General features: G+C 46.7%; 2 protein-coding genes across 2 annotated transcripts; one reads left to right on the plus strand and one right to left on the minus strand.

Annotated features, from left to right (window-relative positions):
- Positions 1-146: 146 nt before the first annotated feature.
- Positions 147-9,347, minus strand: TRUGW13939_05489 (uncharacterized protein; the record flags this gene model as incomplete). Its single annotated transcript, XM_035488652.1, has 8 exons — positions 147-166; positions 229-1,207; positions 1,263-2,324; positions 2,416-2,806; positions 2,859-7,311; positions 7,369-7,709; positions 7,773-9,153; positions 9,269-9,347. The coding sequence occupies 8 exons, from the start codon at positions 9,345-9,347 to the stop codon at positions 147-149; spliced, it is 8,706 nt and encodes a 2,901-aa protein (XP_035344545.1).
- Positions 9,348-10,627: 1,280 nt separating this feature from the next.
- On the plus strand, positions 10,628-22,991 carry TRUGW13939_05490 (uncharacterized protein; the record flags this gene model as incomplete). The annotated part of the gene is made up of 19 exons (XM_035488653.1): positions 10,628-11,233; positions 11,283-11,303; positions 11,369-11,453; positions 11,510-11,597; positions 11,663-11,779; positions 11,838-12,086; positions 12,162-12,249; positions 12,302-13,339; positions 13,397-13,812; positions 14,243-14,436; positions 14,523-18,866; positions 18,920-19,075; positions 19,130-19,401; positions 19,468-19,506; positions 20,123-20,812; positions 20,882-21,962; positions 22,017-22,439; positions 22,500-22,860; positions 22,931-22,991. 19 exons carry the CDS (start codon positions 10,628-10,630, stop codon positions 22,989-22,991), a joined length of 10,329 nt encoding a protein of 3,442 aa, XP_035344546.1.
- Positions 22,992-24,037: the final 1,046 nt, after the last annotated feature.

The following is a 24,037-nucleotide window of genomic DNA, read 5'->3' on the forward strand; positions in this document are numbered from 1 at the left end:
ACACAACAGAAGCTTTTGAGACGCTTAAAATGCATCAATAATAACACTTGCTAAGTATATATACCAAGAAACGTTTGCCTTAATTACGCCAAAAACCACCAATCAACCAGTAAATAAGTGTCCTCTCTACGTGAGAGAAGGTTCGATCAAGCGTACGCAGCCCAACCTATCCAATAATTAGAATTCTCTTTTCACATCGTATCAAAGATATTAATTTAAGATACATACCACAATACAAAACGGCCAGATTCCGTTCATCCGTAGCCTGCTGTATAAGCTCATTCACCGTTGCCGTGACACTAAGAGTCTTGCTCAGCTTCTTCGCAACGACGGTCAGCGCCCGATCTGCCTCGCTGGGCTCATTGCTGTTGTTATTTCTCTTCCCAGACGCACCGCCTCCACTATTATTCAACAATGGATTATCGTCGGCGGCCGCTTCTTGGTCATCTTGCATGCGCCGTATGCGCAATGGGGAGACGGTCCACATGTACAACGGATCGTACCGCAGCACGTCGAGAATGGTCATGATACTGTACGATTCCTGGCGTAAAGTCTCGAGCGTGAATTCGCAGCAGCGCCGGAAGACGCCTTCGGTTTTGGTGATGCCCATGCCATCGACCAGATCGCGCGTGAGCCGGAAAGGGACAACTTCGGGCACGGGTAGCACGCGTCCTTGTTCAAATGCCACGCCGAGATCGATGTGTACGACTTCACCGGTTTTTTCGTCGAGGAGGATGTTGTGGCCATGTCGGTCGCCGAGGCCTAGCACGTGGCCTAGGATTGAGATTGCGGCTGTGCTGCGAGTGTATGCGAGTCGTTGGCTGAACCAGTCGTCTGGATTGTCAAACTTCTCCATGAAGAAGAATCGCATCACCGGATGGAAATGCTCGGTGACTTGTCGGTAAGTCCGGACTCGATGTTCAAGGGATCTAGTTTGTACGTCGCTGATATGCTTGCGGCAGGCATTGGGCTTCATGTCCTTTGGGAAGTATCTTTGATGTGCCGGCATCAAGTAATCGTGGAGTGGGATTGTGTTCTGGACGAATTCGATGATGCCTGTGTTTGAAGTGAGTGCCAACACCTTGTATGTGCGAATACCCAGATTGCGTCGACGAGTGGACCGATGGTCTCGCAAGACGTTGCTGACTTGTTCAAAGACCTGTTCCATAATAGCATCCTGGCGAAGGTCGTCGTTGCCTCCTTTCACCTACAATAAGAATTAGCGGCCATATTGTTTTACTCAAGGTTTTTTTATGTCTTACCAGTTGCTTGTAGCGCAAGCCGTTTGTGGCCAGCACAGTCACAATCTTCGGTGCACTGATGCCAGAAGCAACAGAAAATTCAGGCTGGAACTTGACGACTTTAGGAACGTCGTTATAATTGCGGTCGGCTCGAAGCTCAATCTTCATGCTCGGCGGCGGTAGTCTCTGGTTGGTCACGTCCTGTTCCAGCTTCAGACCAGTAGCAAGTTTCCTCAATGGCACCTTGGCACCGCTCTTGATCTTGTCGTCTAGTCTGTCTGTGGCAAACTTCACATAGCAGATATTGTTGTTGTGGAGTGACATCCACGTTGTACCGACAGTCTTGTCGTTCTTCAGCTTTTCGACTACTTTGGTCGCAGATTGGAAACGAGATAGCGCCGCCTTATCCCTGTTCCCGCGTGTTTTGCTGTGAGCAAATATTTGGTACATACCATGATACGGGTGGTCAACGCATATCCGGAATATCAGTGCAGAGAGGAGGCTCTGGAATAGATTGGGTTCGTCTAGAAGGCGAGAAGACAACTGATTCATCAGCGGTGCGAATTTCCGACTGGAGACTTGGCTCAAGTATTTAGAAACAGCCTCGTTCGCTTTCAGATCAGTCGATTTATCCAACCACAACGCACAAAACCGGAGTGCATCGTTTCTAAAGCTATCGCACGCCATGAGCGATAGCAGATAGTTTTCAAGACACTGCTGCAGAAAAGCCTCGCGGCTGCGTTGGAGTCTTTGGTACTCGCGATTGTCCAAATCGAACCAGCCTTTGGCCTTGGTGTAGTGCATTTTCAATTGATTCCTCTCTTTGCCATCGGCCGCGTTCATCATTCTCTCAAGAGCAAGGACCTCTTGTTCCTTGCGGTCACGAAGCTGTTCGATACGCGTGAAATCCTCTAGGTTATCTTGGTTCAAGAGCTGCTGATCACAGAACAGAGCAAACCGGTGAAATACGCCTCCAGCTTCTTCGCCTTCTGTGTTGCCTCGCAGTTCCTTGACAGCGGGGACCAAATATTCCTGGACAATTGCATCCGGATTTTCCAGCCGAGCTTCTGCAATGTGATGACCCTAAAACTACCAGTTAATCCATTTAGGTCTCAAAAAGCATATGGCAATAGCCAAAAAATAGCGAAGTAACTATGAATAAGACAATACTCACCAAACTAGCCAGAACCTCGGCACGACTGACAGCCAATGTCTGTTTGTGCAAGTCGCCTTGTTCATTCAACTGCTGAAGCATACGAATAGAAGTAGCCATTTCCCCTTGGTCCCAGAGAACATTGGCAACGTCAAACTTTGCTGCGCCTTCAATATTGAGACCAAGCGCGGCAGAGGGCTCTACTTGTTTCGAAAGAGACATGGCAGCCTTGAGAGACTCTTGGGAACCCTCAAAGTCTCTGCTGATCTTGAAGGATTCTCTTAGCGCTTTGACTTCATACAATTGCGAGTTTCGTGAGGTTAAATTCATTGCTGTCCGCAGGTACGGTCTCTTGTTCACTGAAGAGAAAAGAGTTTCGCGGCAAAAGAGAATGTGGGCAATATCTTGGAAGCTGTATAACTCGTTAGTGCTCATCGCTGTCAACCGTAGCAAATAAGACTTACTTCTCTGATTGAAACCACGATTTTCGGGACGTTATTCTCTCCCAAAACGCTTCCACTTGCGCGGGAGTAGTAGACCGCAGAACATCATCGACTTCCGTCAAAAGACCGAGCGCTCGCATAGAATCACGGAGTGCTGTTACAGAGCGATGTGTGTCACTGAAGTGATCAAGAATCTCAAGAAAGCAATTACTATTAAACTGAAGGACATCCTGCATGGCACCAGCAGTATTCAAGTTCTGGAACGCTTTGAAGAGAACACTTGTGGCTGAGGCATTTGAGGAAGGTGGAGTAGGAATGTCCCATTGCTGGAGACTAATCGCAGTTGACAGTAGATAATCCGGGTCTGTTGTCTTTCCTTCGCTGCCTGTTGGAGCCGAAAGTAGTGCACTCGCAACGCCGTGAAGGTTTGTCGCATTGAGGGCTTTAAAAACACCATATGTGCTGCCGCTGCCTTTCAATCTCAGGTCGCTATCGTAGTCTGCGCTCTGGAAGATCAAGTTCTTAAATCCTGCACTCTCGTAATCCAGTTTCTCCATGACAGACTCCAACGAAGCATTCTGTTGTACACCGTAAAAAAGGTCCGGGTCGTCTATTTTTCTGAAGATATGGTGGAACAGCTCCGTGGGTGGTTCATACTTGACGACAGAAGACCTCCGTCCAGTACTAGCCATGCGTGATGACTGTATTTCGATGAACATCAATGCTGTTTTATACATCCTGCATTTCACAGCCGCAGACGCCGCTAGACCGTAATCCACATCAAGCCAGTTATCTCGCTCAACAATTGTCGATTCATGCGGTTTTGGTTGTTGGCGGAGATATAAAATCACATTGAGGACTAATTGTGCATGAGGAATAGTCTCATCTTCGATACCTTCCAGAACCTGCTTGAAAATATCAGAGACCTTCTCCCGACAAACAAGACCATTTTCAGTTTCCAGTAATAGCACGTCGTGGAGAACGAATTGGAGTAGCCTCGTGGCCAAATCTGGAACGCTGTGTAAGGCTTCTCCAAGAGTACCGATGACAGGGTCTTCTTCGGCTATTGTTACCAAGGACAACGCTAAGCCCTTTGCCCATTGAGTTGCAGTCAACCGATGATCCCAGGCTGGCCATACAACGTTGTGGTTGATATGAGGAATAGATGAAGGTATATCAGGACACTGATACGGAGCCCAAACGAGAGCCTTCATCAGTGATGGTGGGATCGCATTCTCGCACTGTTCAAGGTCTGGGAAATTGCAAATCTTGCTTATTATCAGCTGCAAAGTTCGTTCAACAAGCCCCAAATGGGCATTGTTAGTGTCGGCAAGAACTTCACAAAGAACATTCAAAATAGTAACCTTCGACGTGAGGGATGCATCTGTGTGCGGTAGTTGGGACAATGCTGGGTCTGTATTTTGTTCGCGAAGCAATTCATCACTGATTTGCCCTGTTGCTGAAAAGGCACGCCCAAGCACTCGAGCAGCCCAAAGCCGATACCCTTTGTCAGTGATACGATTCTGAACGGTTTCCCAAACAGCAACATTATGAGTCACGGCAGCATCATCTTCTCCAAGTATGTCGTTGTGTAATTCAGGCGACATCTTAAAGTCAACGCAAAGAAGCGAGAGGACGAGATCCGATAACGATGTACGCAGAAGGCTGCTACTGGATGACCTATCCCGAAGCAGTTCTAACAATAGCTCACTTTCGTAGCTCCCTTCTTCCGAATTTCCGGTGCCCACAATCTTCTGTGACGATGTCACCATACGACGGAATGACTTTTCTGCGCTTTTGTCTAGATTTTCGGGTTTATATTCTTTCAAAAAGTCACCAAACCATTGTCGGAATTCTTCAAACCTGGAGATAACTTTTCTGAATTGGCTTTCTTGCGTAGTGCTCTCAGGTGAAGAATTGAGGAAGTTTCTTAGCGATACGAGGGTTGATACTGCAATACCCGCAAGGAACCCTGGATGTTGGGCGAGGTAAAGCTTTCCAGCTTCAAGAAGATACCAAAACAGGCCCAATGCATCCTCTGAGCAGTGGAAGTCCGTCAATAGTGGCCGAAGAGCATGTAACAGCTGCTCCAAGGGATAGTCTTGGGTGATAATTGACCCAGAAATGCAAACCAAAATTCGAATTTTCCGAAGCACTGAGCAAGCATGGAATGACCCCAGTGCCGGATGCATCGAGTCCAGTAGATTTCGGCAAACAAACGAAACCAATGCCGGTGTCCACATAGATTCTACTTCATATCCTGCCCTTTTGCAAAGATAGTCAAGCTCATCCAGGAGATAGCGAGCTCTGAAAGACGGCTGTTGGTTAGCCGGGAGATTCGCCATGGAGACACTTCTATCCGTAATACGTTTCAAAGTGCTGGCTGCAAACCCAAACTTGGGATGTTTTGCAAAGGCTCGTTCGATTTGCTCCTCTTGACCAATTGACTTGAATAGGCTGGCAACAATCTCTGGAAATCTGGCCTCTATGGAATACACGAATTTTTCATTGCCCAGTAGCTTCTTGACCCGGCTCTCAACTCCTTTGGGCTGGCTGTCTTGCGAAGGGGGTATACTAATATCCCGAGCTATTGTGTATGCCTCGGCCTTGTGGAATGATGCCACTAGCAAATCTTTAAACGGTTTGTCAACACATCTCGATAGTTCTCCGGCATCTTGTTCTGTGGCTCTCATCATGATCTGCCCGACAAGCTCATCTTGTGCGTCTTGTAGCATTTCCTTTAAATCCGTATAACCAAATATACTGAATGGCATTGACGAAATACCCTGGCTTTCAGTCCATGTATATAGTATTTGAGGCATGAATAGCCGAAAAATCTCCTTTGCTTCGTCAAGTCTTAGCGCATTAGATACATCTAACAAGCATTTCTTCGCATGGCGTGTGGATTCGGGAACCTGACCAGGTGTCTCAAATATATGATAAATTCCTCTGCGAAGAAGAGTATGCCAGCGAGATGCTAGCTTACTAAGAACATATAACCGCAATGCTATCCCTTCGCTCCAATCGGGATCTGTTGGAAGGCTTTCTAGGACGTCGTCGAAAATCGCTTCGTGGTCTTTGAGCAGGAATCGATTGAATATATTGGAGATCAAGCCAGCGGTCGTGTATTTAACCAGTATATCTCCTTCTTGAAGGATATTGAACAAGCTTGTTCGTGGCGAAGGCCCAACAGTGGGCACGTGGAAAGCAGGGTTAGAGTGGATGATTTTTTCCAAGAGTTGAGCAAGTGAGTTGAGAACAAGAGATGATGCCTTTATCTTTTCTAAGAGGACCTGAATAAACCAGCCATATAGATCAGAAGCAGAGTCCTTGAGGTCATCATTCTCATCGCTGGTCCATGAGTCCACAAAACACTCCATCATATGAATGCAAAAGCATAGTGCACTTTCACACCGTTCTAGCTGGTAGTTTTGTAAACAGGTCTCCCCGAAGTGCTCCATTATATCCAAAATATCAGTACGGGTCAGATAGTCTGATTCTTGAAATAGCCGAAGAAGGAAATTTCGGGCCGAAAGAACATCAGCCTCATTTAGAGATTTTAGAAAATCGATGGGTGTCGAATAAACATGTTTTTTATCTCCGATAGATGGTTTGAAACCACGGCAGAACAATATCAACCGGATCGAAAGAGAGCGCTGGAATGTGTTCGGTTCTGCATAAACGTCCACATCATCTCGATTAAAATAGAAAATGACATCTTCCACGAGACTATCCTGCCTAGGCGAGAGCGGTTCATCCATGTCCATTACATCGGCTTCATCAAGGGAAGTGTTTGTCTGAGAAGACCAACGGTGCTCCAAAATCCCAACGAGAGGGTCTGCAAGATCACGAAGAGCGCTTGAAATGGGATCTTCCCGGATTTTTCCAACAGGCACAGACGCAATCATAGGCGCCAAGATGCTAAGACAAGCTTGCACGAACGTGTCTTCCTTGGTTGAAATATATTTACAGACCTCTGCCCATAACTTGTTTCCGGATTTTCGTAACTCCTGAGCACGGTTTCCTTGAGGCTGGGGCAGACATGCTGCGAAAGTTATAATGACAACGCTGGCAGAAACCAAGTTCTGGATCAAATCAGTTGTGATATGGTGTGACTTTTCTTCTGAGATTTTCCACAATTGAAAAAAGGCGTCTAAATTTGTTTGGAGTAATTCCAAAATGATTCCATCCGCCGCATCGTTTCTAAAGGATGTTTCGATGGTTATAAACGGATCCTCAGCAAGCCATATTTCTTTAGAGACGGTCTGATCGTCGAATGAAAAAAGATAATCTTTTAACGGTTTCTTTTGATGATGACGAAACCAAGAAGCAGAGATTGAAGTAGCAATGCCCTGATATTTAACATTCTGTAAGGGAGTTGTTCTGTTGGTGAGTGCGAGAAGTAAACTCAGAATGTTTGCCGGACGGGCAAAGAGAGCAATCTGCCCTGTTTGCACTCTATCGCCTCCAATTCCTATCTTGAATTAGCCCTCATATCTCACGAACGATTGTAAAACCATAGGGGGGTTACCAGTTGTCCACAAGCCACGCAGCCAATTACAGATTCCCTTTACTGCGTCAGGGCCGAGACCGGCTGCTGTATGAAGGCGCATGTTGAATATCCTAGTTAAGAACATCAGGGCCGTATCACAGAATACTGAAGGCCCGTTGAGATCCATGGCGGACAGCATTAGCCGTAGAGTGTCGACTACTTCTGAATGATTTAGAAACCCAAAGCGAATGAGGTGGTCCATCAGAGCACAAGCAGCCCTTGAGTTGGCTTGAGAGACACATGATCGAGATGCGAGGTCCCATATTTGCTTCCAGTATGGTTTTAACAATGGAGACTTTTCAACATCCGTTTTGGCTATACTATTAAAGATGTCAGTCATCAAGATACACCACTGTCGGATCAACGCCAAAAATAAGATTTACCTATGAATCGCCAACAGGGTCCAGGTTGCTGTAGCAGGATTGTCGTCAACTATGCTTGCTGCCAAACGACCTAAGAAAGAGGCTTTGGTCTCGATAGACATCCAATTTTCTAGAAAAGAAAGTAGCTGTAAACAGTAAACCTTGCGTGCTCCTGTAGCTGAAATACAGTCACGGGCCACCTCGTCTAAACGGGATGCCAGGCGAGGCCTTTTCGAGGGAGCGGCTTCATGACTATCAGCTCTAGAGGCATGGCTTGAAACATGGTCTAGAATAGTAATCAAAGATGCGATAGTCCAAAGAAGCGTCCAGCTCTGCTCTGACTTGGAATTACCGAGCCGAGGTCCAAAAGCATGTTTGTCTCGAGCCTGAGACTCGCATTGGTAAAATATCAAGTCATCGATCTGCAAAAGCTCTTTCTCTGGTCGCTTTAAGTAGTCGGACTCGAAAGTCTCTACTAGACTGTCGAGGGTTTCAAGTATCACTTGGGATGGGCAAGATTGTGCATTGCTACGAAAGAGATCCATACAGGATATCATAGTAATAAGAACTTCCTCCTTCACTCCTGCAGATTTGATCGGCCAGAGACGACGAATGACAGGTATGATATCCAGAGCAGATCTTTGAGCCATGGAAGATTGGTCGCAAACTACCCGCTCCATAATGTTATTGATAGCTTTGAACGCTTGGTGCGCATTAGCTGATGCTGTGGAAGAGAGATATTCCAGGAGTCCACTCAGGAGGCGGCCGGAAACATCCTGCAAAGGTGCCGCAGGGGTAGCGCAGAGTAGTTGTATACACACTACGGCTTCGTCGACGATACTCCTATTTACTTGGGAACCGGAGGATGCAACATCGCGACCAATGGTTATTCGGCTGGGAGTAGACCGACCACCTCCAAAATCATCTAGAGCCTCAGATGTAGGACGATGACCTGTGCGGATGCTAAGAGGGCTCCCTTCACCTCCGATCGAAGCCAAACTCTGAAGGCAGAAAGTCGCCGCATCATTCCAGTCACTCTCCGCTAGATGCTCGACGTGAGCTGGATATTCCAGGAGTGATCTGAGACCTTTTATGTAATCGTTTGCGAGAATATCCCACAACCCATCTCCAGGCTCAGTTATAGTCTGAAGAATATGGTCGATGACCGCATGTACCGTTTTCGTTCGAAGAAGCGGAACAGATACTTCGATGGCAGCTCGAAAAACAGAGGCGCATAGCGGTAGGCGAGGTGCTGATATGTTTCTAGTACTCGACTTACTGGAGCGGTGGTATAGGGATTTCTCGACCGTCATGCAACGGAATAAGGCTTCGAAGAGTGTGTGATACGATTTATCGTTTAATTCGTCTCTAAATAGTATGATGATCAGATTTTCTTCATTGGCTGTCAAAATATTGTCAAGTCTCACAAGCTATGGTCTTTTCTGTTCAGAATACGTTTCAAGTCTGGTCTGGTTAGGTCATCCTAAATCGATGGGTTTGGAGGCGTGTATTAGTACCTGCTAGAGCATCTGCGCGATCCTTCTGTCTCTCCGAGGACACACGCCGTACGGCCTCGCTCAAATTCGACTCGGTCATGTTTCCTTCTCAAATCTGGAAACATCTCGAGCAGTATGGAGTGTCAACACTACTGGCAAGCTGCTCAGCGTCCATCTCTCATGTTGACTTGGTGAAGAACGGATGTTGATGAGAGATGAAGCGCACCGATGCGGAAGGACCCAAACAGCTTGTGGACTAGTCTGGAACGGGACTAGCGCCAGGGCTCTCTGAGATCATCTTTAACTATCTTTCTTACTTTATTCTTACTCACTTTAAGTCTTATATTTTGTAAATAAGCTGGTGTAAGTTTTATAGTGCCAGGACTATCTCTTGGCCATCTTACTTTACTCTACTCTTATTTTATCTTTATCATTCTTACTTTATTCTTACTTGCTTTGCGCCTTGTGTTTCATAAATAGGCTGGCTGGTGACAAGTTTTATAGCGCTATGGGCTTTCTCTCTAGTATCTCACTTTATTCTACTCTTACTTCATATTTTTCTTACTTACTTTATTCCCACTCACTCTGAATTTTGTGTTTTGTAAATAGGCTGGTGATAAGTTCTATAGCGCTAGCGCTCTTTTTCTATTATCTTACTTTACTCTCACTACATTTTCTTCTTACTAACTTTATTCTCACTCGCTTTGAGTCTTTTATTTTGTAAATAGACTGGTGATAAGTTTAATTCAATGGGCTTTTATTTTTTTTTATTTGTTCAAGTTAAAAACATTTGCGAAAAGATATAGACCTTATCCAATGTATATAATTGGTAGTCACAACGAACTTTTGCCATACAACTTGAAATCATCCACTTCATCTTACCTCTACATGTACCAACTGCTGTATTTTAGGCCAATTGGTCAATATCAATTGATATTTTGACTAGTTACACAACATTGAAATCATCAAGAGACCTCCAGAGAAGCGAATATCACCTAGCCTAATCCTGATCAAAGCGGCAATAACATCTCACTTCTCCATGTATCCGCCTTGATTTTTCTTAGCTCTAAAAACATCATCAGTTACCAGTTGACAGTTTCTGCTCTCTCCTCCTCATCTTCTCCACTACTCTCCCCGCTGCATACTTCTTCCTCGCTCTCTTTCTTCTTTTATTTTTTTAACTTCTTCACTACTCTCCCTGCCGACTACTTCTTCAAATGTTACTTTCTCTTTATTGCGCTCTCTTCTCTTTTATTCTTCAACTTCTCCACTACTCTCCCCGCTGCCTACTTCTTCCCTTCCCTTTCTCTCTCTCCATCTCTTTTTTATGCCTTGACTTCTCCTACCCTTTCCACCTTACAGGAAAGCTTCTCCACCAGTATGGAGAGTGAGGAAAAAAATACCGCTGAGGAGCGGCGCAAGCAGGCCCGTGAAAACAGCCGAGTATCTGAAATCGTCAATACTAGCGTCCAGCCAGAGGCCGAAGCAGATAACCAGGACGACAATGAGCTGTTCGTCGCCCAAGTGCCTGCTCCAAAGCGTGCCCGACGTGTTCCCATTCTAACGAACAAGGAAATACGCCAGAGTATATACGTTGGCCTACACGAGACTGGTTTGAGCACTGCAGCCCCGAAATCCAATAGCTTGACTGGCTTTGTGACATCCAAGCAACCATCATCTCGACCAAAGGGAAAGCCCAAATCAAAGGCGAATGAAGTTGATCTTGACACCATTTTCAGTTCTGACATAATTAGAGATGGCCGGGCGAATGCACAGTCTGCCCCGATTCCCACGTTTACACAGGGAAACAAGAACAAGGCTCTCTCTGAACTTGTCGCTAGTGTTCCGGTAGCAAGCCAAGATGAGGCAAAGCCGGATAAACGGGCCGTGCTGGATGCCACGAAAAAGTTCTATCCGTTAATCAGAAACGACAAAAAAGGAGGTTGGAAGCACCGTGATTTGAAAACCAGTCTCTACCATCATCAAGTGAGTGCGTAACATGATATGCTGTGCTGTGTGGCTAATCTTTTATTAGATATTGGGAGCAGCGTTCATGGTGAGTAGCGGGTCCAGTGCTATAATATCCTCCAACTGAGTTCTCTTTCTAATATCTCAATCTAGCGTGAGCGGGAGAGCTCAGCAGGGAGGCCTCATGGCGGTATGCTTTGCGATGTCATGGGACTCGGGAAGACAATTCAAACGCTAGGTGGGACATTTGCCTTGTGAAGAGAGTATAGCTAACTATGGTATCTTGTGAAACAGCAAACATTGTCCATGGAGAATCAGTCGAGCTAGATGACGGGGCCAAAACAACTCTGATTGTGGTTCCTAGAAGCGTTATGGACCACTGGTAAATTAAAATCACTTCCCACTTTCGTCTTGTTCTCGGGAAACTGTGACTGATGAGCATAACAGGAAAGGCCAGATCATAAAGCATGTCGAACCGGGTGTGCTGAACGTTTTATACTACTATCCTGGGCATCGGCCCGACTCTAGTGATGTCATATCTACCATCCTGAGTTACAACGTAGTGTAGGTCTTTTGGTTTATTTATATTCATTCCTGCTTGGAGGTTAGCTAACTGATGTAGAATTACGACCTACGAAGAAATTCGCCGCTCATACCCAAAATCCCCCATCTCTGCCGAGGGGAATGAAACCCAGCCATTGACTGAGCAGGAGTACAAAGATAGCGCTGGACCTCTGCATCAGATTCGATTCCGCCGCATCATAATTGACGAAGGGCATCTAATTCGCAACCCCGAATCACAGAGCTCGGTCTCCGTTCGTGCTCTTCATGCACATTTCAAATGGGTATTGACTGGAACACCAGTACTGAAGTAAGCAATTCCTGCTTTTATTTTGCTCTTCAAAATGGATGAGTGTGACACAGATTAGCTGACTGTACGCTATAGCCACAACGGCGAATTCTGGGCCTACTTTAACTTCTTGGATGTTCCTCATATTGGACGATACGCAAATTTTATTTCTAACTACTGCAATGTAAGTTGTGAAAATACTACTAATTGCCACCCGCTAACTGTATTAACAACAGGGTAAAGAGGTCTCAACAAAACGTCTAGTCAATGTTCTACGTGCAGTGATCTTCCGGCGTACACATGCTTCACGGCTTTTCTCATATCCAATTATCGTTCTACCGGAGCTCGGAGAAAGAACTGTGTCTATAAAGGCTCTGGCAGTGGAAAAGATGATATACGAAATGATACAAGAAATGTACATCAACAACATCAACTCCATGGTGCCAAACGGCAATCAACAGCAGCAATTCAGGTGCTTCTTGGTCATGCTTCTTAAGCTGCGCATGTGCAACAGCCACCCGCTGATTGTCCAGGACATTCTTAAAGTCCTGTTGGATGACGATGAGAATGTCACGAAGCTTATCAGTCTTGTACCCGAGAATGCTGACCTAACTGATCCAAACCGCAAAATCGTTGAGTTACTTCAAGGACTACTGGACACAGGCGAAATCCCAAATTCTGGCCAGAGATCCCCTATTGGAACTTTTAACACTGAGTTTCGGGAATTCCTTCAGAGACTTCAAAACACGGATAACGAAGAGGAGTTCCATGCGAGAATGAAATGCGTATCCTGTAATGATGCTCTTACTCATCCGGAGATCACCCCATGCATGCATCTTATTTGCAACGAATGCCTTGTAACTTATAGGGAAGAAATTCAAGCTGAAGGTGGTTCTTCAGTGATGTGCCCAGGGAATTGCAATGTCGAAATACGCAATGGGGAGCCACTCAAGTTGGATCTCAGAATGCTTACTTACATGCACGGTTTTACGACAATATCTGGAGCAAAAAAAAAAAGGGCCGGTAAACGTGGAGGATGGGGGTCCCTCCTAAACCCAGGTAGCAGCATGGATGAGATCAACCCTAAGGATATTGACTGGGTAAAAGTTGCAGGGATGAAGATGCCCAGCTCCAAAGTCACAGCAACACGAGACACGATTCAGAAATGGTTGAAAGATGACTCCAAAAACAAAATTGTCATATTCACGCAGTTTTGCGACATGGCCTTCATCTTTGGGGAGATGTGCAAGCAGGAGAATTGGGACTTTGTCAAGGTATATCTCTCTGTTTTTGCTTCAGACACTGAATTCCCTTACTTACAATGCACCTAGTTGACTGGCGACATGAGTTTTCCTAGTCGCCAGGGTAGTATCTCTAAATTCGAAAAAAGTGCGGAGATCAAGGTCATGATTGCTTCGCTAAAAGCAGGCGGCATCGGTATTGACTTGACCATGGCAAACAAGTGCATTCTAGTCGAACCATGGTGGAACGATGCTGTTCAGCAGCAGGCATTCTGTCGCTTGTTTCGCATAGGACAAGAACGCAACGTCGAGATCGTCAAAATAACCGTCGAGGATACTATTGACGTCTACATGATGCAGCTCCAAGAGAAAAAAAACAAGAATATCGAGGAGGCTATCGGCGATCGGGCCCTGACTGGCCGCGACACAACACTCGAACTAATGGCGATGTTTGGCGAAGTCGAGGAGCACGATGGAGGTGGGATTGTCATCCATCGTCGCAGTGAGTGAGAGATACTAATGGTATCTGGATTGAAAGGGGTTGACATGGATGCAACGCAAATCGCAAATTGATTGGGCTCTGGGGGGATTCCGAGGTTTTTGAAGGGATGATGCAATGGTTTAATGATTTTTGATATGCAATGGTGTCTGTAATGAAAGCAATAGTCTTATTTCTTCCTTTGTTTTCTTTTTGAAGTACAAAGCAATATACTCCAAAGATATCATGGCGTTTCTACATAAACCGAGATGATAGATGTTACAAAGTGGGTCCCAGTGGCCAATCAGCAGCGGAGCTCCGCAACAGCTCGAGTGGATTTGATTGTTGCTTCTCCGCCGCTGTTTTTCTGCCCGCGTCGTCCCCCGAGTTCCCAAGCAGCTCACCACCAGCAGGCGCTCTGTTTCTCCTCAGCTTTCCACATTTTCGGCTGTTGATAGGCGCCGTAAGATGGATGACATCGACTCCCTGGGAGGCCTGCGCGGCCTGTACCAGGATCTTTCGGCCATCCCCGACTCGCCCATGGTCAACGTCGAACGCCTCTGCCTTGAATTGGAGACACACATTGAGGATTTCCGGAAGCTCCTCACCAAGCCTTCGAAGAATGACACAAGTCGCAAATCAGTACTCTCTGGTGAGTGCTATGGCGGCTTGCCCAAACAGCCGGTTTAATCCACGGCCGCGGTGCGCCTGGAGTGCTAACATCTGTGTGTTCTGCAGGGAAATTGACGATAGGAGACGTTGAATACGCGATCAACTCCGACTTTCAACAGGGCGCTCTGCAGCTCGCCGATGCCCTGAATATCGATGAACTCGAAGCCGCATCGCTTTTCATGGCAGCTCAAGAAGCCGCGCAGCAGCTGGATAGGACACCGCTCATCGCTGCCATAATGCAATTCCACGAGCATAGACACTTTCTGCTCGAATGCTTGCGTCTTATCTTCCAAGAATCCTTCAACGTGGAGAGGGAAGACCTCCAAGGAACAATGCAGACTACAATCGGCCTTATCCTTCAGACGAGTAAAGGTCTCAACCACGCGTTCGACTTCACTAAAAAATGCTTGAGCGCCATGGAGGAAATAGAAAGGTGGTTGAGCCTCATCGGGGATCAGGTACAGAAAGTGTCCGTTGTTGGCCAGGCTGATGATGCAGACATCATGGAAGCTATCGAATACCAACGTTCTAGTCTAAGCCAACAACACGAGTCTCTGGGTGTGATCGTTTGTTATCTTTTCAAGGGAACCTATCCATCATCCGAAGACTTTCGACAACTATTAAACCGTGTTCGAAAACTGGAACGATTCGACATGCTCCTCGTGCATTATGTGCCAGCACTTATCGCCGCGATTGTTCAATACGGGTCTCCTAGTGGGATTGGCACCCAGCGAGAGGCTCGAAGCCTCCATACAACCATAACATCGTCGCAGAATAATAATGTTTGGAATATAGCGCCATTTCACGCGGCTGTAACAGCCTGGTGGCTATCGGTCTACAGCGGATGGTACTATGATTCTGGGCCAGCTTCCCCCTTGCAAGGAGTCGATCTAGAAAAGGAAGCAGAAGAGCGAACAAAGCTCTTCAAGATTTCTTTGGATGATGGAGCCCTTGAGTTTATGCTTGCGATATGTGCCAGTGTCAACAAAGACGAATGGAGCCACCCTGCAAGGAACGAGTTGGTAAATCTTTTACTGAAAGAAAGTCCAGCGTCTGTGCTAGAACCCGACTCAGTTGCGGGTTTTCTCAAAACTCTCATTATGGAGCACTTTGATACGTTTACGGAATCATGTATTGCCAACATGCCAAATGCCGTTCGGATGCTGAAATCAGACGAAGATACCCAACGACTGAACCAAATCACTGCACTTAGGGATGGGCTTAATTCAAGTTTGCATCGTGGTCTACTGGAGGCACGCACGTACTTGGAAAGCTTCCTGGTCTTGATGGCCTTTGCTTTCGAAGGTCGACATGAACACGCGCAGGAGTTTTGGGCTGATACCGACGGAAATTTGTACGGTTTTCTGCAGTGGGCGTCGAAACGCCAAACTGTGCCACGAGTCAGTGCCTTCTGTGAAATGCTGTGCTCCATATCAGAAGGGGAGGATAATGCCACATCGGCGCATAGGTTTCTTTTGGAAGAAGACAAGCAACTATCCGTCAAATTCAGGCGCTCGCCATCAATGAATTGGAACCAGATGTTTGCAGAGCTTCAACTTTACGCAACGAAGGTCACTGAGAAGCCATCCACATCGCGCACTGTACTGCATACTCGGAAATCGGAGCCTGTAGATATGAATGAACCGGAAAGCCCCGTGATGCTGACGTGCTACCTTCGATTGATGGGTCATTTGTCGAAGCAAAGCAATGTTATCAGAAATTGGATGTTGCAACACTCTACTTTCAACGTTGTTAACACCCTCTTAACCCTCTGCAGTGGCTCTATTCCTACACACCTCAGAGCAAGTGCATTTAGCACTCTTAAGTGCCTGATGACAGATCGAACTTCGAATCATGGGAATGAAATGTGGTTGGCGATTGATCAATGGATATCTGGTGCTTCTGTGAATGCGACTGGCCTTGCCAAGGCACCGGTACTCTCAAACCAGCCTGCTTGGCATGAACGCCATGCGTTTCAAAAAATTGGCGAGGGCTTCGACCAAACAAACTCTTTCATCGAGTTAGTCCATAGATTGGCTACGCCCACATCTGATCTGCCTGATAAACAGCTTGTTCTGCCGTTCCCGGAAGCTCTTGGCGCGTCCTATCGAATGCCCGGCATTGAACCCTACATCGACTTCATTCTCGGCCACGCGTTCTCCAGAAAAGTTCCCGATGTCACAGAAGCGCAGGGGCGACTGCTAACCTTGAATTGCCTGGACTTCGTTGCAACCTGCTTGGCCACATTCAATGAGAACTTGGTGGTCTTGGCCCATCAATCTACCAGCAATTCAGATGCAAGCATCAACTCATCAGATCTGAATACTTATATACGCCTCCACCCATTCGCACGGGTCTTTGAGTGGCTATTCAACGAGGACGCTCTTAAGACTCTCTTTGTGGCAGCCAAACAAGATGTATCCGAGGTTGCGAGAGCATCATCAGAGTCTGTGCTTTTACAGTCTCTAGTTCGAAGTGTTGAAGTGATGAACTTGATCTTGGATCTTCAATCAACTTATCTAAATATCGTCCGTCCATCACTCAGGAACTCTCCCGCCATGACCAAGACGAATGTGGCCAACTCAGCTCTTGCCTCCTTTGAGGACAGTATCCTGAACAACCTTAATTTGGTATTGGATTTATGTCTTTATTGCGGAACTGGGCACCAACAATTGACAGTTGTTTCTTTGGCCTTACTGGAAAAACTCTCTAGTTCTAGGAAGCTGAATAAGTCAACTGCCACTACTTTATTGACTTGGCAATCGCCAAACAGAATCGTGGAAGTTCTCAGCGCAGAGTTCGACGCTGATAGCATATCACGTCCACTGGTAAACCAGACCCAATTCGACCCAAGAGAACTGGAATATGGTGCTTCTTCATCGGGATACCTCATCCGAGAAGGGCTTTTGGGCTTACTCAATAGCTGTCTGGAAACGATTACAGATAGACCAAATATTGCACACTTGCTCCTCGGTTTTTCGTGTGTGGGCAATTCACTCGACGTACAAGCCGACGGCCTGTTGGCCAACGGCATGTCTCTACTCCATGCCATCATCAATTTCACGCAGACATATCCTACCGAGATTGACGAAAGTATTATGTCTTGGACAGTTCATTCGAAACGGGTAGCCTTTGAGGTCTTGAGACATCTGTGGTCATCGAAGCTTTCATCTGCTTTCGTCCTTTCTGAGCTTCGCATGAGCCGCTTTCTGATGACATCTCTCATCAGCCAACCTATCGTCAATGGCAATACCTTGTGGAGCAATTTTCCACCAGCGGCACCGGAATTCTGGCTCACGGACTCGGCGACAGCATTGTCTGAATTTTTAGCCTACCGAAGCCATTTATACGACTACGCCGTAACCGAAATTAGAGCCGCATCAAAACTTGGATCGCAAACATTACAGCTTGATATCTTGTCAACTCTCCTGGGAATGTCTTTGGTTGAAGATGGGGAAACTATTCCGCATGCCACGGTCTTTGACCTCTTTGATTTTGCAGACCTAGAGATAACCCACGGGGTGGCACCTCCAGCGCTACATTACCTCCAAGGGGTTGATTTCGAGCTTTGTGCAAAGCCTCAAGCTGACGCGTCGGTTGTCTTGTATGACCTTGATGCAACTCAGGAGCTAATTCAAACGAGGCGGAAAGATTTTGTGGGAAACAACCAAGTTCGGCCGCAAGAAGAAGAGCAAATTCAATTAGAAGCAGATTTAGTGATAGGCTTCTTGCGCATGACCAACATGGAGAGACAGATCCGGTTCAATCGATACCTCGCAGTCCGATCATGGGCTGAGCTTGTCACGACGATAATCGTCTCATGTGAGATGGAGGCCGGGCGGCGAACGACGTTTATCCTTCAAGCGATCAATCTCATCTTGCCTAAACTCGAAATGACCGTGACTGATAATGCATCGGAAAGTATTGAATTGGCTCGACTGGCGGAGGCCTTGGTTAGTAAACTTGATGCATCATCCTCGGCCAGTCGCCCAAGTCGCGGAGGAGATGTGATCGATGAGAAACTTTATCAGCTCTTCCAAGTGAGCTTACGGGGTATCTTGTTAGCTGTTGGCAATGTGTCTCTTCGTGAATCGTTTTACAACATTTGTGCTCACTACCTTGCACGAATTACCCTATCTCAGTCTACCCACCACAACCTCAGACACCAAACCCAGCAGGCTGTTAGAACCTCTGGTGTCTCCTTGGTGGAAGCGATCTGTGATGATGGCTACGCCGGCCAAGAAAGCTGTAGAGTCTCCGCCCTTCTACTTCTCAACTTGCTTGCGGAGTTGGATGCACAAGAAAAATCATTCTTGCTAGCGGATGCTATATCGCAGTCTAATTATCTCAATATGTTCTTAGATTCTATCAAGACCTTGCCTTCGGAGTTCCGGGAAACGCAAGCTCAAGGTATGTGCATATTTCATCCTCGAGCTTGCGAAATTGGCTAACGTGTTTTTCAGATGTTCCCCTGCTACTCTCTTATTATCGCGCACTTTTGTCACTGCTCCAAAAGCTCTGTCAGACCAAGCCTGGGGCGACTCAGGTACTCAATGCCGGGCTGTTTTCAGCTATTCGAGAGTCTCGCTTGTTTGCTGCCGATCCTGATATCGGAATAGGTTAGTATTCGGAGTTCCCCCTTGGGCAAGAATTAATGGTACTGACTGGATCAGACATGGACAATCCCAACGCGTTGCGAAATTACTACGAACTGCTCGTTGGACTACTGCGAGTGATTGTTTTGGCTGTGTTTTCTCGTGGACTTCACAACGAACAGATGATGGATCAAACCCGAGCGTTCCTCGCTGAGAACCGGCCTAGCATGGTTGGTGTGTTCAAACGCTATGCAAAAATTGGCGGAGAATCAGCGTCCAACCACCTCGAAGCGGTGCACGACTTGGTCAAAGCATATGTTGCACTTGTCAGTGCCACTGGATTCGTCGAGGTAAACCATCCATTTATTAATCAGTCTAACCCTTCAATTTATCGTTGCTAATCGTCTGAGATACAGTTCGAGGATGCCGAGTTCCGACGGAGCAGCGGCCCGAAAGTATTTTCATAACATACTGGCCTTGGATTATCATATCTTTTATTTCTGGTGTTGAGGTATATGGACGGCGGCATTAAAAAGTCATTGGATGGAGTTCAATTTTGTTTTTCTTTTTGTTATTTACTGTCTTGTTGTTTTGTATAGCAGCTATTTAGCTTGGTCCTCCTTGTTTACGATTGTCGGGCGATAATAAGTCGCCCTTGGCCAAAATTTCCGGCCGCTCGGTTCAGTAGCTAGACTATGGCTTGAAAATGTAGTACAATAATACCCAGACACGTATAATAATGGTCTCTTCTCCACGTATATCAATTTAATCCGATGATAATAGTGGGGTCCGGTACTCAGCAGCGACAACTGGCCGGGCCTATCTTATCTCCGCATCGCCCACTGGCACCCAGCTCGGCGTCAACTGCTCTGCCGACAAACCATCTCAAGTCCCCCCTCCATCAACTGCCCTTCACGAAAACCAAGGCAATTTATACCTACAGTCCCGATCAGTGAAACACAGACAAAAGGCTCTACCATGACATGATCCTCTGCTGTCTTCATGGTCACAAACTCGCTGCCTGGCTCCCTTAACACTTTGTCAGCAGCTGGCGATTTCAAGCTAGGTTAGATGCATCAACATCCAAGAACGACCGATCAGCGAGGCGGCAAGCGAAGGACCGTCGAAAAGCGAAAGCTCCCTGACCAAGGACGCAACGAGCAGCAACACCAGCCACAACAACAGAGAAAGATTTCCGACCTTTTATCCAGCAGCCCTCCCCATCACAGGGACCATCAGTTTCCCTCATCGCCGAAACGTTTTCGAGCATCGTCTCCATCCGCGAACAAGAACACAGACGAACCTATTTCACCAACAAAGATGTATAGCTTCTCGAACTCGGAGTCGAAAGCCGGCAGCGGGCTAGCAAGGAATGTCCCGGGCCCTGCGACTGCGCAAAGACCAACCAACTTCACGCCACATACGGGTGCGAAGAGACTTGTCGTTAAGAATCTTCGTTCGGGCCCCCGACTAAACCAGGATACATATTTTAATAAGATTTGGGACCAGTTGAGTGTGGCATTGGACGCTGTGTTTGAAGGTGGAAAACCTGCTGCATCTCTCGAAGAACTATATAAAGGCGCAGAAAATGTCTGTCGTCAAGGGCGAGCTGAAATGCTAGCTAAAAAACTACAAGAGAGATGCAAAACATACGTGTGCAATGAACTACGTCAGAGTCTTGTGGCCAAGGCACAGTCGAGCTCGGAAATAAACACCTTGCGGGCCGTTGTCAATGCGTGGGGGGCATGGAACTCTAAGCTGGTGAGTGAGAAAATAAGTCTCGGGTGATATTTAACGATTGCTGACATGGCATTTTTTTTAAAAAAAAAGGTCACAATCAGGTGGATATTTTACTATTTAGACCAGTCGTTTCTCTTGCATTCCAAGGAACTTCCCGTCATCCATGAAATGGGGTTGCTTCAATTCCAAACGTTTATCTTTCTCGATGCTGAACTGAAAGAGAAAGCACTTCAGGGAGCCTGCAAGCTCGTCGAGGCTGAACGCAAGGAAATATTTAATGACCAAGCAGACTCTGACCTGCTCCGAAAGTCAATTGCATTGTTCCATGATCTCGGAGTATATGCACTCCATTTTGAGCCTCTCTTTCTCCAGGAATCCGAATCTTTTCTCGTATCATGGTCCGAAAAGGAAGCCGACAGCGAGTATTTTGCGACATATGCCGAAAACAGTCACCGCATCATAGAGCAGGAGCTGACTCGGTGTGATCTATATGCACTGACTCAGAATACCAAGCACAACCTAACCGTTCTCTTGGATGATCATTTGATACGGGATAAACAAGACGTGCTTTTGTCGGAGAAAGACCTACTAGGATTGATGGCGACGGAGAATAAACATGCCCTGGAACGGGTATATTCCCTTTTGGAACGTCTCAAACTTGGTTCCCAGTTGAAAACGCCATTCGGAAAGTATATTGAAGAACATGGATTGACGATTGTTTTTGATGCCGAGAGGGAGGCCGAAATGGTGTCTCGCTTACTTGACTTTAAAGCGCAACTTGACAAGACCTGGGCCGAGTCTTTCCATAAGAATGAGGCTCTGGGTCATATTCTTCGAGAAGCCTTTGAAAGCTTCATGAATAAGAGCAAGAAGACAGAGGCTAGCTGGGGAACGGACAACTCAAAGACAGGTGAAATGATCGCCAAATATGTGGACGTGCTTCTCAAGGGCGGTCTCAGGGTTATTGGACGGAAAGCAGATGATGCTGCTGTAGGCGATGAAGATGACGAGATAAATAAACAGCTAGACAAGGTCTTGGATCTGTTTCGGTTCGTCCATGGAAAAGCAGTATTCGAGGCTTTTTACAAGAACGATCTGGCTCGACGATTGCTCATGGGTCGAAGCGCCAGTGATGATGCCGAGAAGAGCATGCTGGCTCGACTAAAAACAGGTAAGCCTCTTCTCTATATTTGTATAACTGCATAGCTGACGTTGGAATATCTAGAATGCGGTTCTAGCTTTACTCATAACCTAGAAGCTATGTTTAGAGACATTGCTTTGGCCCGTGATGAAATGGCGTCGTATAGTGCCTATCAAACACAGCGTCGCGACCGACTCGGCCTGGACCTCAATGTTAATGTGCTGTCTTCGGCATCCTGGCCAACTTATGCGGATGTCCCGGTGCGCATTCCTCCGGATATAGCCCAGGCGACGGCAGATTTTGAGCAGTACTATCATACCAAACACAAGGGCCGAAAATTGCACTGGAAGCATCAACTGGCACACTGTCAGCTCCGGTCACGATTCGCCAAGGGAAATAAGGAGATTGTTGTGAGCTCTTTCCAAGCCATTGTGCTTTTGCTGTTCAACGACGTGGCGGACGGAGAGACACTCAGCTATGGACAGGTTAAGGAGGCTACTGGGCTTTGTATGTTTCCCCGTTCCTGAAGAAGACTTGAAAGAAACAGCGGCGCTAACACAGGTATAGCTGATCGCGAATTAAAGAGAACTTTGCAATCTCTAGCTTGCGCCAAATATCAAGTACTTCGGAAAAAGCCCAGAGGCAAAGATATCAACGATTCAGACGTCTTCTCGTTCAATACGGGCTTCCAGGATCCCAAGATGCGGATCAAGATCAACCAGATCCAGCTTAAGGAGACCAAGGAAGAAAACAAAACAACGCACGAACGGGTCGCGGCCGATCGGCATTATGAAACACAGGCTGCAATTGTTCGCATCATGAAGAGCCGCAAGGTCATCACTCATGCAGAGCTGGTGGCAGAGGTGATCAAGGCGACGCGCAGCCGTGGCGTGTTGGAGCCGGCGGAGATTAAGAAGAACATTGAGAAGTATGTTGTTGTTGTTTTCCCTCGGCGCGTATACGTATAGCTAGGCTTATTTGCTAACTCTTTTCTTTAGATTGATTGAGAAGGATTATATGGAGCGAGAGGAGGGAAACAAATACAGTTATCTAGCGTGAATAGACTTAATTGGGTATTTAGTTCTGTTTACATATCACTTCAGCGCAGCTATGACTAGAATATTCATATATAGTTGTCTCGAATTACCTTTACAAATGGATATGCCCTCAGATCAATCAAATCACTTTTTTTTAATAACTCTTTAGAAATTACGTTCTCATTGTTCAGACCGCCTACTGATATCTTGGCACGGATGCACCATTGGAGGCCTCCTCAGAACCGGACTTGATGTCTTTGAAGCGAGCGAGCTTATCCACATGCTTCGTCGAGTGAGTTTTGGAGTGTCGTCTGCATATTGCTTTTCCTTCCTTGATCAATTCTGATGCACGCATCTGAGTCGGAGAAGCACCGGTGATTTTCCGGCCATGCTGTTCACGTACGGGCCGAGTCCGATTGAGCCGCCGCCACGTTGTGTTTCAGTCTGTCAAGCGGTCGAAAAAGCTGTCGATAATACAATGCTGGTAGTAATACCTCACTAAAATGAGTATCACGCTGTATGTCTCGGCCGAATAAATCAACGGCGGGTCCAGGGGTGCACCAATAGAAGCCCGCCCAGGCTGCCGGATCGGGGTGGGACCGATGCTTCGATCTAGAACTCTGCCATGGTTAAATCATTATTCAGAATGGATAAAACTGCGTTGTGTTAATGGCAGGGTTGCAATTGGTCTGTCTGATGAGCGCTCGCTGCGGTGAGCATCAACCGGTCAATCGGCCGATAGACAGCTGGTGGAGGAAGACAGCCCGGAACTCCCGAATCAAGCAATCCGCGCGACCCGGTCCAGGCCTATCCCGAGAGGTATTTTTGTCTAGCGCGGGGAAGAAATATGGAGGCGATCGCTGCTATCAGCAATCATCACCGTTCATGTGAGCTGCAAGAAAAAATAAAATATAAAGAGAATTATGGGGAAGCCCACACCGTACACACGGTTGGAGCTCTTGCCTCGTCTGGGATGCCGGGATGGCGGCTTCCCTCTTTGCTCTTGCCTCATGACCCAATACTTAAAGTGTCACTTCTTCTCCATCCCTGTTTCTCTTCTGAACACCA

Source organism: Talaromyces rugulosus, chromosome III, assembly GCF_013368755.1.
Source record: "Talaromyces rugulosus chromosome III, complete sequence".
Taxonomy (NCBI): Eukaryota; Fungi; Ascomycota; class Eurotiomycetes; order Eurotiales; family Trichocomaceae; genus Talaromyces; species Talaromyces rugulosus.